The following is a 17,753-nucleotide window of genomic DNA, read 5'->3' as shown; positions in this document are numbered from 1 at the left end:
TCTTTTCGTAACATTTAAATTAATTTTTGATGTAAACAAATTATATTTCTTACAGAAGGCTCGTTTAGCTTGTGCTATTCGGCATTTTATATCGCTCCTGCTTCATCCATCTTTAGTAATTCTACTTCCCAAATAACAAAATTCTTCTACCTCCATAATCTTTTCTCCTCCTATTTTCACATTCAGTGGTCCATCTTTGTTATTTCTACTACATTTCATTACTTTTGTTTTGTTCTTGTTTATTTTCATGCGATAGTTCTTGCGTAGGACTTAATATATGCCATTCATTGTTTCTTCTAAATCCTTTTTACTCTCGGCTAGAATTACTATATCATCAGCAAATCGTAGCATTTTTATCTTTTCACCTTGTACTATTACTCCGAATAAATTGTTCTTTAACATCATTAACTGCTAGTTCCACGTAAAGATTAAAAAGTAACGGAGATAGGGAACATCCTTGTCGGACTCCCTTTCTTATTACGGCTTCTTTCTTATGTTCTTCAATTGTTACTGTTGCTGTTTGGTTCCTGTACATGTTAGCAATTGTTCTTCTATCTCTGTATTTGAACCCTAATTTTTTTAAAATGCTGAACATTTTATTCCAGTCTACGTTATCGAATGCCTTTTCTAGGTCTGTAAACGCCAACCTTCTACTATTAATCTGAGGCCTAAAATTGCTTCCCTTGTCCCTATACTTTTCCTGAAACCAAATTGGTCTTCTCCTAACACTTCCTCCACTCTCCTCTCAATTCTTCTGTATAGAATTCTAGTTAAGATTTTTGATGCATGCCTAGTTAAACTAATTGTTCTGTATTCTTCATATTTATCTGCCCCTGCTTTCTTTGGTATCATTACTATAACACTTTTTTGAAGTCTGACGGAAATTCCCCTTTTTCATAAATATTACACACCAGTTTGTATAATCTATCAATCGCTTCCTCACCTGCACTGCGCAGTAATTCTACAGGTATTCTGTCTATTCCAGGAGCCTTTCTGCCATTTAAATCTTTTAATGCTCTCTTAAATTCAGATCTCAGTATTGTTTCTCCCATTTCATCCTCCTCAACTTCCTCTTCTTCCTCTATAACACCATTTTCTAATTCATTTCCTCCGTATAACTCTTCAATATATTCCACCCATCTATCGACTTTACCTTTCGTATTATATATTGGTGTACCATCTTTGTTTAACACATTATTAGATTTTAATTTATGTACCCCAAAATTTTCCTTAACTTTCCTGTATGCTCCGTCTATTTTACCAATGTTCATTTCTCTTTCCACTTCTGAACACTTTTCTTTAATCCACTCTTCTTTCGCCAGTTTGCACTTTCTGTTTATAGTATTTCTTAATTGTCGATAGTTCCTTTTATTTTCTTCATCACTAGCATTCTTATGTTTTCTACGTTCATCCATCAACTGCAATATATCGTCTGAAACCCAAGGTTTTCTACCAGTTCTCTTTGTTCCACCTAAGTTTACTTCTGCTGATTTAAGAATTTCCTTTTTAACATTTTCCTGTTCTTCTTCTACATTTTCTACCTTATCTTTTTTACTCAGACCTCTTGCGATGTCCTCCTCAAAAATCATCTTTACCTCCTCTTCCTAAAGCTTCTCTAAATTCCACTAATTCATCTGACACCTTTTCATCAGGTTTTTAAACCCTAATCTACATTTCATTATCAGTAAATTATTGGTCGCTATCAATGTCTGCTCCAGGGTAAGTTTTGCAGTCAACGAGTTGCTTTCAGCTGCGCAGTACTCAGAGGACTGAGTGATGTTGATATGGTCGTTTAAGTCACTGTGACTCACGCCCCTAACAACTACTGAAAGAGCTGCTACCCTCTTTCAGGAATCATTCCTTAGTCTGGCTCTCAACAGATACCTCTCCGATATGGTTGCACCTTCGGTCCAGCTACTCTGTATCCCTGAGCACTCAAGCCCCCCTCACCAACGGCAAGGTCTCATGATTCATAGAGAGGGATTTGTTAACAGATTACATGTAAATGTGCTTTGTAAGTGAAGAGTATTTGCTTGGTTAATGCATTACTTTTTAATAACCATTAGCATTAATTGATTCTCTGATTTTAATTGCATTCTTCCAGATCTTTTACAAGCCAAAGATTGTATGAATCAAAACCTTCATGGTATAAACATATGCTAATGTGTGGAACTTGCAAATGTGCAAAAAATTTTTAAGTACAATAATCTAAATAATTTTTGTGTACAATCTTCTTTACAGCTATCACTTCCTCATTATAAATTTCCTATGAATGACCCTTTTTCTTTCACTTTTTTAAAAGAATATCTATAAATAATTGTGTGCTGAGAGTAATTTGGTTAGTAGATCTTTGATGTTATTCCTTAACACTTCTAGCATTGTCATTGCAGAACTATAGATAAAATGTATTTACTCCTCATTTGTGAATTTTTAGAGCATTTCTCTATGTTCCATATCTTTCCAAATCACTATCAATAATTTTAAAAATACAAAAACTGATAATATATGAATAACAAAAACTGAAATCGCTGATAAAAGTTGATACTTTTCAATTTTATATTGAACTTCAACCTAATTAACATGAGTTCTGCATTCAGCAGTGAAACGTAGGCCATTAATATTTTGCTGATTATTGCTCGTAGTGACTAAACAATCTACTAAAGGACAATAAAAAATTAGATATATTGTGGTAGAAATAATTTTTTACTCATTTGTAGTGCAAATTTTAATAATTTTGTTGTAGTTTGGTTTTCAATAAAAATTAATTTAAAAGAAATGTTATTTGCCTTTCACTTATTTCAATTAACTCAACTTTCTCAAAATCAAATTGTTTATAAATTTTGTTTTCAGTTTTAATTTAATGAAATATAAATTTATGCTAAACCTAAAAATGTCTGCTTTTTTACGATATATTTGCTTTTTTACGATTTTTACAATTTTCTTAGAAAGTATTGGAATTACAGTTATTGGACCATTTTGTTTTCAATTTTTCATGTAAAATTGTATATAAAACCACTAATTGTGTTTAACCACTAATTATTTGTGTCCAAAGCATTTTAGTAGTGAAATTTTTGCTAGTTGTTACTCTAAAACAAAGCATCTCTAGATCTCCGTGAGATTTTGATGTGAGATTTTTTCGTTATTCTGATGAGAGGAATATACCTATACAGGAGTGTTTCTCAACCTGTGGGATGAGTCTCCCTAAAGGGTATAACACCAAATGGGGGACACAGGGATATCGAAAGGAAAATATTATTAAAAACAATTTATTAATTTACTGAAAGGAAAGCAAAATAAAATACATTCTGACATAATAAATAATAGTATATACATTTACACTGATATAATACACTTATAAATATGATTATATCAGTACACACAATGTATTAATAATTAACTTATCAGTATTAAATTAAAAAAACTTTAATGATTATTAGCGACTCTGTTGGGACAAGTTTTTTAAAGGAAGGTTTAATATTAGAAATAGACACTCATTAGAAATAGCTGAGATCTATATTTTGTCTTCAAAGCAGTCACCACAGAAAATCTGGTTTTGCAAAGATAGGATTTTGAAAATGGTAATAGTATTCGAAATGCTCTTGTTTTCAGTGCAGAAAATTCATCACCCACTCCTGCCCAAAATTCAGAGTGATTTATTACTAAATTGTCTTTTGATTTTGCTACTAGCTGTGAAGTCTATTAAAATTTCTTCAGCAGTTGAGAGCCCTTCGACCAGTTGAGAATATTTTGAAATGGATCCCTAACCCACTCATAACTTTCTACCAATTTGTCATCAGCAAGAAAATACTTTTTAAATTCTTTGCCAGCATGGCTAAATGATTTTCAATGGTTACAAAAACAGCTTTCACATGTTCTTCATTGTTACAAATTTTAACACATTCATTCACCTTTGCAAACATTTCTCGGTTTTTTTGCTTTAAATTTCTACCTCACAATTCCAATTTTCTACACAAAAAGCATTAACTTTATCATTTGTGTCCAATATAAGTGTATTTGCTCCTTTGTGTTGAAGATTCAAGGTATTTAATTTCTCGAATATGTCAACCAATATTTAATCAAGATATCAGAGGTTTTATCTTGAACAAGTTTATTTTTTCATTTATCTACTTTTAATATTAAATCACTTTGTTTAAAGAGTCTTTGTCAAAGATGTTGTAAGTATTGATGTTTAAATAATCATAAATTGTTAAAAACCAAGTAAGATTTGAATTATAATTATGTGCAAAAATTAAATTGGTGTGAGAGTAGAAGCATTTTGATGACATTGTTAAGAAATATTATGCAGGCTGTTTACTGTCTGTGAAAGTTTCATTAATTATGGTCTAAAATTAAGTTAACGTGTATTTATTTATCTATTTTAACATGTACTTATTCAGATTGATGGGACAAAAGAAGACAAATAGAGTTATGTTACTATAAGATTTCTCTGTATAGAATTGGTTTTTTATGTTGTCCATTGACGTTTGGTAGCTTATACAGTGTCACAGTGTAATTTTTCATTAGGTTGAAACATTTTTATTTAGGTTATAAGTATGGAATCAATGAATTCTAAATGTTTGTATTTTGCTCCTGGTGTCTTTAATTGTAATTAATTTTAGGTGTGATGAGTGAAACAGGAACTGACGTTGATAAGGTTCTTTTGCATCTTGAGGCAAAGGAGTTTACTGTTGAGCCAAGCACCTTGCAGTCACTACATCAGCTCATACAGTGGGTTGCTGATCTTGCACTAAATTTACTGGCTCGATTACCTGAACAGAGGAAGTCTGCAGGTTAGTAAGCAGAAGTAATATTGATTAATCAAAATTATTTTAATTATGGTATTTTAAATTTACAAGTGAGCTGTGCAGAGAGACGGAATTACTTTTGTCTATGAAACTTTCAAGTAATTTTTGGTTGAAATAAAGAAATTTGTACTTTACGATTCCTTACCTACTTTTCAATACCTTTTGTAATAATAAAGGTAATAAAGGTATTAACATGGTAATGTACTGCATATAAAATAATCTGTTGTCAAATGTTCAGTTCTGAAGATTGTCTGTTTTACAGTCTTCTAATACTTGCTAATGAAAACTGTTTCATAGTCTAAATTATTTATTAATTTCTTTAATCTGGAATTTTTTTGCATTGTTAAATTAGGATTATGAATGAAAACAAAATAACTTTATTTAGTAACATTGTTTTTTTTTTTTTTTATAACAAAACTGTCTTTCTTTTTCATGTCTGATTTCTTGTTATTGTGAAGTTTGTGAGTAAATATGAGAAACTGTATTAATAAAGTATTAAAATGATTAAAATTTGTTACATCAGATACGGAGCTGATGTCTTTGATCTTATTACATTTGATTGTGCTGACTTTATTACCAGAGAAGCAGTATCTTGATGTTTCATTTGGAAGTGTGTAAATTTAAATCTTAGTCTATGTGACATTTTTCATATGCCACAAAATTTTTGTAGAATATTCTCGTCATTTGAAAAAAATCTTATCAAAATAAAATCATCTATTCATAAAAGAAAAAAAAGTTTCTGTAAAATGCTAACTTTTTTGCACTTCTGTTTACTTATTTCTGTATTATACATATGAAGAAATAACTTAACTTATTTGCTTACTTATTTGGTGAATGAGTTAAGTATAATATAAATTTAGTCTTGTGAGTTATTTGTTGCTATATCAATAAATTTATTTATTATTTATTCCTTGGAAAATAACATGTAATGTGTATTATTGTAAAATGTCGAAAACAATAATACAGCCAATTGTTTTTTTAATTTGTGCGTTTAGTTATTTTCTGAAGTTAGAACACAAAAAAAACTGTCTCTAGGTGATACGTAAGTATGGTACCATTTAAAATCAGAAAGGATTTTTGATTCCCATAATATATTATTATTTAATGAATAGATTTTCTTCTGTAACTAGAGATCTATGAAAACATACATGCTATAACATTGTCTTTGTTACATTTGTTATTGATGAGATGTGATAAAAAAGTATCAAACTTTATTTTTTATTATGATAACCAGTTGTAGCTTATTGCATTAATCTTGAGAATTTTTTCATTGTGGTAACTTTGGCTCTTATTGGTTGTTTATGATTCTCTGTTTTGCTGCCATTTCAACCAGTTGCTGTTTAGCAGCCGTGAAAATAAAACATATGAGTAGTGCTTGTTGAGTTTTTGTTCTTATTCAAAATTGGTTAAAAGGGTTGAATAAAATATCTACATGAAATTTTGTCAGAAACTTGGTGGCATAAAAGAAGAGATGTTAATGCTGGACATGCTGGATTATGCTAATAAGTTACCTTGATTTTTTGAAAAAAGTAATAACTGGAAATGAAACATGAGTCTATGACTGTGACCCTTCGACAAAGGCACAGTCATCCCATTGGAAAATTCAAAGTTATCCGCAACAAAAGAAAGCTGGATAATCATGCAGCAATGTGAGAAGGTTATGCTTCACATTTATTATCATGAGTATGCTTATTGATTATTATGAGTATGCTTCTCAAGAATTAACTGTTAATAGAAAGAAAAATAACCGTTAAAATAAACTGTCAAATAGTTACTTAACTATGTAACTGATCTTCATCAGCTAAGATGCTGTTCAGTGCAGGCATAGCTTGATTTAGGCATGAGCCACACGGGCCTGGGCCCAAGGTGAAAAAATTTAGTAAGTGTATGATTGGCTACTCATACATCTGTTGGAGAAGGCAGCAGCAGATGATGTTCTGCATGGGTAGAACGGTGCCATACACAGAGGGAGATGCTGTCTCGCATGCTGTGTGCTTTGGCTTGCATGGGCCACCACCTTGAGCCTCATTCCTTACATTCGACAAGCCAAGCATCTTTACCAACTAGAAAGCTTACTGTCAGCTGTTACAAATGCCTCAAGTCTATTGTCTGTTGAAGCTGACTGTCGGGTGTTTGGTGTTTTGTCATTATTGAGCCATTCCGATTTTCACTGTTTTGCTATTTCAGTAAAAGTTTTGTCATGTGTATAACATTTACAATATTTTTTAACAGTTCGAATCGTATTTGTACATGTTCTCTAGTGCACTTATTTTGTGAGTACTCTGTTCATTTTATTTAGTACACTTTTGGTTTAAAGTTATGTTTGGTTATGTTATTCTAACCAAAAAAATGAATGGATACAAAATGCTTAGTAGTACAAAATACTGAAAAGTAGCAGGTCAGAGGAAAAATAAAGTGAATGAAATAATAAATAAATTTATAAAATTAGATTCTATTTTTAAAAGTAATCCTAGTACAGAGAAAACTTCTTTCCAGTCTTTTTCAACACCTTCACAAAGTTCAAGGTTGATGAAGAAACGCTATGGAGTTGAAACGACTTTTGTTGATCCTGTTATGTCTACTGCCAAACAAGAGGCTCGAGTTGTGAATGTGAATGAATCCACATATCAGACTTTTTAGATGTTTTCAAAAGCAAGGCCATGTAAGATAAAGAACTTTTAGATTCAGGTTATGTCTGTCAGAATGACCCAGGCAATTTTGCCTGGACCCGTTGGCGCAAAACATGTAAATGAGGCCCTGAATGCAATAGACCATAGCTTTGGGAAAATTCATCACAACAATGCTGCAGCCCATGCTTCATAACTTATCTAGAGTTTCTTGTCAAAATTCAGGATCAAATAACTTCACCATACATAGCATTTTTGACTTTATCTAAGCTTAAAATTCATTTTAAAAAAGAGATTGAAAACAAAGATGAGATCAAAAGAAATGCGACAAGAGGACTTATGGTATAGTGCTCATTATAAGTAAGTTTGAAAATTCTTCCAACAATGTAACATTGCTGGGATATGTGTGCTAACATCAGAAGGGAGACCTACTTTGAAGAGAAAAAGTCATTGAACTAAATAGCATTTAAGCATTTGTTTTTGTGAGCCAAGGTGGAATACTGTTTGATCACATCTCATATTATTCAGTTTATGGTATTAGAAATATGTTTTATTTCTTGAACTCTTGATTTCATTAAATGTATTATTCAAAAAATGTCAAATGTAGTAAATTAATTGAATAAATTTCATTAAAGATGGAAAAGAGGCAAAGTAATGTAAGTAAAATAGAATATGTAATTGTTAAATTCTTTATGTAAAAAGAACTTATGTAAATATGATTAGTGCACAGATTGTACCACATGACTTGGGGTTTTTTTTTTATCTAAGCGCAGTTGAGGGTGAAGTTACTTTTTACACTGCTTTGAAGGTCTGTGCGTATGTTGAGATGTCAAGTTAGATTTAGCTTCTTTCTTAGAACTTGTTTATTCTTTAGATATAAACAAATGCCATATCTGTAATTACTAACACTGTAATGTCTGTATGAAGTATTGGTGAATTATTATTTAGAATATGTTGTTCCAGTTTGAAACATAAGCAATCAAGGTGATATTTTAAATCTAGAGCATATTCTGAATAAATTTGTCTCAGAGTAGCGTATCATGAAAAATATGATGCCTTACAGTCTTTTGATTTTGATACAGTATAAGTAATAGCTATTCTTACATTTCTAAAACAACTGGATTGTTTCAGTTGTTTTTGTTCTTTAACACTTTTAGTGCTGGTTTGAATATTTTGAAGTCTTCAAAAAATCCAAACTGATTTTTTATCATAATTTAATTTATTTATGTGTAGTAAGTATATTTATGTGAAAAAAAATATATATTCGCTTGGTTTAAAATAAAATAACAGAATTATGCAGGTGGTCAAACATGTGGCATCAATCGTTTAGTAGTTCTTGGTTGGCAATATAACTTATTCTTTATTATTACTGTATTTCTGCTTATTGTTATTATTATTATTATAATGATTAGTCAAAGCTTGTTTACGCTTTTATTTGTTATTATGACCTATCTACACATAAAACAAGCACTTTTATTTTTTGTATAATTATACAGAAAAAACTATTGAATACTGTTATGCAAACAAATCAAAAATATGTAAAATTATAAATACATACAATTACTTTTATTATTTATTCATTATGTTCAAGATTATAATTTTTTTATACAAATCCTAATTACAAACAGATTACATAGAAATATAAAAAATAAATTTAACCATTCTAATGAAAGTTAACTGGATATTTTTCAAATTTGGTGGAACTGATGTCCACAAAATATTAGAAGGTAAATCTGTAAGTGTTTGGTTATTAGCAACAGGAGTCTGTTCATCATTGTTTTGTTCATCAACTAAGTTTTTTACTCTATTTTTATTTTGCTAGTATTCTTTCTATTGTTATATGCAGTGTATAAAATAATTTTTTGTTAGCTTATACATGAATATTATTTAATTTGATTTTGATAGAATTTTTACAAAATTTTACCAGTTTTCTTGAAAAAAGAGTTTTTTTCTTTAAGTTGTCCTTTATTTGAATCCTGCATTTTTTATGACTTGCTAAAGCCATGTGTCAGACACTTAATCAAATAATTTTACATTTTTACCACAAAAATATTAAAAATAATATAACTAAATGTTTTTTGATTTCTGTAATAAGAGTGGTGTTAACGATTTCTGTTAATGGTGAGAATGGTTAATAATGTAGATTATTTATCTATATTTTTGTTTTTAATGCAGGTTATGAGCTTGTACGAGATTATAAAGCTGTAAATTGTTTAAGAGAACTTCTTGTTATCATCAGAATCTGGGGACTGTTACGAACGTCTTGCCTTCCTGTATTTGTTCGCAGTACAGAAAACCTTGATGTTTTGGGACTTCTATTCAAGTTACTTTCTCGTCTTGTTCAGTCTTCTGAAAGTGATGATGCACTTATTGGTCAGTAAATTTGATTTTGATTGTCAGTTTGCAATCCTTAAATAATAACTTCAGTTAAGGATTCATTAGTTTAAATTTCTAATCTAGTCAGTTCCTGATAGTGAACAAGTAGATAGTTACTCTAGAATTAATTTTTATTTTTTTGAGAGATTATTTTGCATGAATGAGAAATTGTAACTGTTATTATCTATAGATAATCTGTAACTCCAAGTATGACATGCCTTTATTGTATCCAGAAAGTTGTGATGTTTTATTTACTGTCTTCTTGGTTTATTCAGTAAAAAAATATTTTTATGAGGATTTAGCAAAGTTTTTTTTAACTATGATATATATTTTTATTATCTTATTTTTAAGTTTATTTTTTTGAAGTGCAGTAAATTGTTGCAAAGGTTTTCATGGGAGTGAAGGAAATAAGCTTATTAGTGTATTTTAATTTTATGAAAAGTAAAACTCAGCTGTTTCTTGACTTCATAAACAACAGAATTTTGAAAGGGCTAATTATGAAAATAAACTGATTTAAATTTCATTCATTTGGGCCATATGTTAGTGAATATGTGAATAGTGACTCAGTAGTCCCGTGATCTTTGTTGACCAACTGTTCATATCAACTTTAATTATTTACAAAATTTTAATTTATGTGTCCAGTTATTTTAATTTTTTGGTTCTTTAAATTTAATGTACCATAATGTAGGTTCAACTTTGCAGAAAGTACATTTTAATCATGAGAAGTCAATTAATTTTCAACAGTTTTGTAATGAATTAGTTTAGTTTAGTAGTTTAGTGAGTTAGTTATTGGGTTCCCTTTTGTGTGAACTTGGGTTGCTGTGGTAAGTACTGGGTGCCTCCAATTGAATGGTTCTTGTCATTTAAATTTCTCTTGAATAGTTCTCAGTAGAACACAAGAACCTTATGACACTTTATCAAAGAAATTCATTTTTGAAATTCTGTGAATAATAGTCTCTGAATGCAAAAATGTTAACGTACTTTTAAATATTATCTGTGATTGAGTAATCTTTATGTAACAGCAGTGTGCCATCAACTGGTTCTGTAGTTTTTCTTTTCACTGGAAGAGGGGAAACCTTTTGTAGGCATAATTTGGTGGTCTTGTACCCCATAATAGTGTGAGACTCTCCTGTGCAGGCCTATTCATTAAAACCCCTTCCCATCTACAACATGAGATACCAGGTCCACCTTATGGTACTGACCCCCAAATGAAATCAGGATTAGCTTATGCTTATCTGAGACTATGATCATTTGAGTCTTCTCTGGCAAAAGCTGAAGTCCAACCTTCTGCAGATGTAAAACAATAACATTTATCACTTCATTTCTAGTGTCCATCACTGCCTGTTCTGACCTCGCTATATCACCATGAGTGCCAAGTCATTTGTGAACCCAGTTAAGACTGACCCAACAGAAAGTGTGTAATGGATGTGATTTCATCATACACCACTATACTCCATAATGTTGGCCCCAACATTAAGCCCTGTGGAACACTGCAACTCATTCTGACCCGTACCTCTCGCTTACCCAGAACTACCCATCACTGACCTTCTGGAGAGGTAAAACAATGTTTTAGTTGGCTGGATCCAGTGGTAACCTAACCTACTCTATCCTTATCCCGTGTACTCTTACTATCCAGTACCATTATCTCTCTCGTGAACAAAATTAATCTAGTGTAAAATTGAAGTAAATTAATTGAAAACATGCTGAAAAAATTAATTATTTAATACAACACAATACATTTCCTTATACATTCTCAAAAATTAATTGCACCACACAAATTGACCTCATTAAAGTCATAATATCAGTATGGTCTCCTGATGAAATAAATAAGAAAATATGTAGTACACTTGTTGACTCGATGCCAAATCGTGTACGTGAAGTGATTAAGAATAAAGGAGGCCATATTATTTACTAGATATTCACATTTGTACAGGAATGATTTTTTTAAAAATAAGTTACTTTTTATTAAATAAAATCTGTGTTCAGATTAATGTGCATGATATTATATATTAATATGTGTGTGTGTGTATATATATATATATATATATGTTTATATATTTTAGAGTTGGGGAAAAAATTCTTCTCTCCGCAGGTGACATAATTTTTATACTGAGTATTTTAGAAATGTTATAGTTATATTAGTTAATTTGTTTAAATGTTAGTGTGTTTTGAAAATGAGTAAAAGTACGAAGAAATTTGATACATTTTGAAAACTTCGTTACAAAAAAGGGAAGAATGTTATTCAACCTGTTAGAATTTTTTTTTATGTTTATGGACTTCTTGCAGTATTAGTGTGTGTGGAACAAAGCTGGTTCAGTTTTAAATCTGGAAAATTTTGATGTCAGTGATGTACCTCATTCTGCTTGGCCAAAGACTAAAATAATTGATAAATATTTGTAAAAAAAAAACTGGTACATTAGCAGTTGTGATATCAGCAACAAACTAAAAATTGAATACAGAACAGTGTTTGAAAAAAGCTGGATATAAAGAATTCCATAAATGATGAAAAAGCCAGGATTGACACCAAAAATTGTGTAGTGTATGTGTTTGGATTGGAAAGAAAAGGAATCACTATGATTGTTGCTTGGTCACATGATTGATTCTTACAACTACTGTCAACAACTAGAAACATTATGCCAAGCAATCTGAAAAAGTGATCAGTATTGATCAATAGAAAAGGTGTCATTGTCGATCACGACAACACTAGAGCCCACACATTTTTGGTGACCTATCAAAAATTGACAGTTTGGGTGGGAAGTTTTGATGCATCCATCAGACATAGTCTTTCAGGAAGTTTTGATGCATCTATCAGACATAGTCTTCCACCATCAGATTACTATTTGTTTCCATCCCTACAGAACTTCTAAAGTTATAAAGTTGGCTTCAAAAGAGGATGTGAAAATCCCTTATTACAGTTACTCATCCAGAAAACACAAGTAACAGGACTGTGATTTTACCTCAAAAATGGCAAAAGGTGGTCAATCAAAATGATCATACGTATTAGGTGTAATAAACTTCATTTGAAATATAAAAGAAAACGTTGCTTACTTTTGCATTAAAATACAAAGAAACCTTTTCCCCAATCCTTTGCATAAAAGTATTAGAAGCTTGTTAATTCTAAGTGAAAGATGCATTTATGGTATAATTGCAATCCATATCTTATGATAGGTTCATTAAAATACTTGAAGTTGTTGAATAATACAGATTAGCTAGTTTCAGTATTAATGTTGTTTTTTCCTACAAGTTTCCTATTTACAAATTATTGTGTTGTTTAGATTTACTTGCTTTACTTAAAAATTTTTACATATATTTATATAACTAATCCTTTTATTTTTAAATTTCTTAATGAAAATTATAAAAGGAAGGAAGTTCTTTCATACTTAATTTTTTATAATTGGGGAAACTTTGTGTTAACATTGATTAAAAAGCAGCCTTACTTTTAATGAATTTTTATTAAATTTATTATTTGGTAATCAATACAGTTACTGAGGAAATTGTCAGAATAATGAAATATTGTTTATTAACCATTTCCTTTTGATATGAATTATGTGGTTAGGAATTGCATTGATATTTTTCCTTTTATACTATTAATAATAAATACTGTTGAGCTAGATAACTTATTTTATCTGTTAATATAAAATGTTATTGGTTTTATATTACAGTATTTCATACTAATTTTGTTAAATGAAGCCATTTTTTTACAAACAGAAACGTGCATGATGCACTGTTTATTTCTACTTCTACGTGTTGTGTCATTATTGTGGTTGTTTAATTTCTAAAGTAGTGTATTTGCTGTTATTATGCAATATTAAACAGGTCTTTTTTTAGTTATTGTGAATGAAAAACATTATTATAGGCCAGCATGTATAATAAAAATAAAGTAATGAAAATATTTGTGTTATATGCAGTTGTAGTATTAATTGTTGGCTTTTTACCGTGCGTATCAGTATTATGGATATGGGGTCAGTGGTATTTAGATTCAAAAACTTTGTTAGAAGACAGTAGTTACAATGCTTGGTATTTTTCTTTTTTATTAAATATTGCCTTTTGGTTGGTTTGTTTAATAATTTGGATATTAATAGCTTATGTTGCAATTACATATTTTATGAAAATCTCTTTTGAAATTATTGACAATGGAATTAAAAAAGTGGAGGATGGTGTTGTGGGTAAGGAAGTAAGTAATGATGGAAAGGTTTTTAAAGAGAGTCCATTTGATGTTCAAGATGAAAAAGTACTTTTAAAAAATTATTCCAGACCATACTATTTGGATGCTTATAATGAAAGAAAAGATTCTTTAAAATCATTCCCTTCCAATGCAGATAGTAAACGATCTGCTTTTAAAACGAGAAGTGCGACTTTTTCTGCTACACAAGAAATGTGGGAAGATGATATTTTGAAAGTTGAGAGTGTATCGAACATTTCAGAATTTGTATCCTGTGATGAAAGTGTAAAAAAAGAACAATTATCAAGAAAACAATCTTTTGAAGATAATTTTAGTGGGTTACAGGAATTAAACCAGTTTGATAATTATCTGCATTTAGCTACACTCGATTCACCATTAACACCCAGAGAAATGTTTTTTATTGATCTTTGTAAATTGGCTGATGAGAAAGAAAAACCTGAAGCCCAGGAAAGATTAGAACCAGGTTGTAGGTCTTCAATTGAATTAGGAAATATTTTAAAAGATAAAAAAGAGTCTGAGAATAAATTAGAAACTATTCCTGAAGCAAGGATTGAAAAGGAAATTCAGTCAAAAGAAGTGGATGATGTTGATTCTGATTTTAACAAAGGAAATATATTTTCTGATGATGATAAATTTTTACCTCTATCAGAGGTAAAAATGATATACCAAGCAAAATGATTTACCGTTTGATTTATCAAGCAGTAAATAATTATTTCGCAAATATTTTTTTAAAAATACATTCTAATTAAGTTTACAGATTTATAAGGAACTTATTCATGTGCTTTATTTATGAGTTTGATTTATATTTACTATGATTTTTAAAAGTTTTGTTGGAAACCTGTTTTATGATTTGTATATTTTTGTAATAAATTAGTAATTTAATTTCTAAAACTAGTTATTTGACAAGTTAAAAGTGATAAATATCAGTGTTAGTTTAGATGTCCAATTTATTTTAGTGGTAAAATTGGATTGTATGTAACTAATGGTGTGAAGAAAAATTGAAACAATATTTTATATTCTTTTATTTTATCTTTTTATTTTTTTTTTCTGAACATTTGAATCTGTGCCTGCTTTTTAATTTTTTTGTCGTTTTTGTAAGATAGTATTTTTACATTATATGTAACTGAATAAGCCTTCAGCTTTTGCTGCTGATAACTTAAAGATTTCTGTAGGACTTCTATTTGGTTCATTGTTTGCTTTCAAGGTAAGGAAAAATTAATTGGTTTTCAGATATTTATTTTAAATTTTAAGATAACTTATGTTATTTATTTATTTTTTGTTATATTAGTCTTAAATAAGGAAAAAAGTAACATGAATGGGACTTTTAATGCTCGAAGACTTATAAGGCAGTTTCATAATATTGTAGTGTGGTTTGGTTTTTATCCCTATGTTGTAGACACTTGCTAAGTATTAAAGCTATGTAGATGTTGTTTTTGGTCTCAGCTAGTTCTTTGTATTTGGTCATCTACTGGGTGTTTATTTTATAATGGAACATAAGTAAAATACTTTTTAGAAAAGTTAATACAATTATTTCAGGTGAAGAGGTTGTTGGCAGCACTACCAATTGTTTTGTAATCAGCTGGTATAATTTTTTATTTATTTATTTTTTTGTGAATGGTTAGTTATTTTTAGTTAGTTATTTGAACATGGAAGAAAGGGTTTTTATTGTGGAAAATTATTCAACTACTAAATCTTTTGTTTTGTGGCAAGAAGTTTTGTCAATTGCAGTTCCCATGTAAGAATGTACCAAATAAATCTTCAATTTGTCATTTGAAAAAGAAATGTAGAGGGACTGATTCTGTTTACCATCAGTGACATAGCTGGAAACGTTCAGTACTTAATGATGAAACATTGGAAAATATTAGTGTACGTTTTTTTAATTTGCTTATCAAACCATTATGAAAACTTTTGTAACAAAAAGGAATATCTCTGAACAATTCCTTTAAAGCTACCTGGCTATTTAACTTAAAGCCGTGCCGAATTCATGTGTCATATGAGTTACACCCAGTTGATTATGTTGCTAGGCTCCAACTGTCAATGATTTAATCAGTTTGAGAGAGCATTAAAGTGTTGGATAATGTATTTTTTACAGTTGAGGCTTGGTTACATTTGAGTGGTTTCATTAATAGTCTGAATGGTTGCTACTGGAGGTCTAACAATCCTCACTCACATCATCCATTCACAACCTTTACACCCACAGAAAATTGGTGTTTGGTGTGTAATTTCCAGGCAAAGAATAATTGGCCCCGTATTTTCTAAAAACACTTAATGCTGACCTCTACAAAGTAATTGTAACACAATTTATTGCAAATTTAGAATTAAGTAGAAAGATTGTTGTTCAACAAGATGGGGTCACATGTCACTAGCAAGAGCAACAATGGACCTTTTGAGAAATTTTATTTCTTCTGGCTTATTGCCAGCTAGGTCTGATCTTTCTCCTACAAATTTTCTTCTCTGGTTATATTTAAAAGGCTGTGTATTAAAAAATAACCCACACACTATTGAAGAACGTATCTCAAGAAATGAGAAATTGGAAGAGGTACACTTCCAAAGGTTGCACAGATTATGAAAAAGAGGATAAAGGCTTGCATTGATAAAAATGGTAGACACTTTCAGCATTTGTTATAAAAAAATTGATCTCAGTATTGTTTTGCACAAATAATTGTAATATTTGTAATTTATCACATTAAATGTAGCACATTATTTTTCTTTAAATTGGTTTGCGTTTTAAAACAAACACCATGCATTTCTAGCTAAAGATGACATGCTAAGCTTCAGCATTTCATTCCATGAAAAAGGCTTTCAGAGCTTCCTCTAGCTGATAAATAATTTCAATAATCCCTCTCTTTTTGCAGTGTTTACGTTCTGTAAATTACTGTAAGTTGGAAATCTATGATTAGTGAAGATTATAAACATGTGGAAAAGTTTTTTAAAGTGTAAATGGTACTACAGGTTTTAGTTTAAGTTGGATAAAAAAAAAATTATGGATTTTCAGATGTTTTCTAAGGTTTTATTTGTATTCAAAATTATTTAAATTAAACATGCTCCACTTATACTGCTTTCATATTAAAAAAAAATAAAAACTTAAAAAAGCTATTGTTAAATTCTGTTTTTATTTAGTATTTATTAGCTGAAATAATTTACATTTAAATAATGTAATAAAAAAAATAAACATTAATTATTTTCTGTTTCACAGAAATAACATTTAGTTTTTTTTAATTTTATGTTTCTAATACTTCTGAAAGTTTTTTGTTATAAATTTATCGATTATGATATCATTATGATTCACTCCTATTTTAATTAATTTCTTTGTTCCATAGTTGGGTTTAACTTCAGAATATTGTTCTGTGTCTATAAAACATTTCTATAATAAATCAGTTAATATCATGACTGGAACTCACCCTAAACAATAATTATTGTACATTTAATAATGAATTCTGCTTACAGGAAGAAGCTTTACAATGAGACCCCATTAAGTAATATTTTTACTAAATATGGAAGACATTATGTTATATTCACTACATAACATTTTAGGTGATATTTTCGTAGTATTTAATAAAGAAATAAATTTTGGAACATATAATAATTCTTAATTAACTTAATGAGTTCATAAAAATATAACACATCCTGTAAAGATTGTAAATAATAATATTATACATTTTCTTGTTATAATTATTAAAAAGGATAAAGGAAAATTAAAATTAGAAACCAATTTTACAATAATAATTTTATAATAGCTATAATAAACTCTCCATTCATCCA

The 17,753-nt window shown here is 29.6% G+C and overlaps 1 protein-coding gene across 1 annotated transcript in view; it reads left to right on the top strand.

Moving 5' to 3' along the window:
* Positions 1-17,753, top strand: part of MED16 (mediator complex subunit 16) — a 79,494-nt gene that overhangs the window by 45,547 nt on the left and 16,194 nt on the right. Inside the window, exons 10-11 of the mRNA XM_075357037.1 lie at positions 4,620-4,790; positions 9,608-9,805. Of these exons, the coding sequence (XP_075213152.1) occupies positions 4,620-4,790; positions 9,608-9,805 (369 nt within the window). The remainder of the gene's footprint in view (positions 1-4,619; positions 4,791-9,607; positions 9,806-17,753) is intronic.

The sequence above is a fragment of the Lycorma delicatula genome, chromosome 2 (assembly GCF_047948215.1).
Source record: "Lycorma delicatula isolate Av1 chromosome 2, ASM4794821v1, whole genome shotgun sequence".
NCBI lineage: Eukaryota > Metazoa > Arthropoda > Insecta > Hemiptera > Fulgoridae > Lycorma > Lycorma delicatula.
Note: the sequence above shows the minus strand (reverse complement) of the source record. Positions and strands in the feature narration are given on the sequence as shown.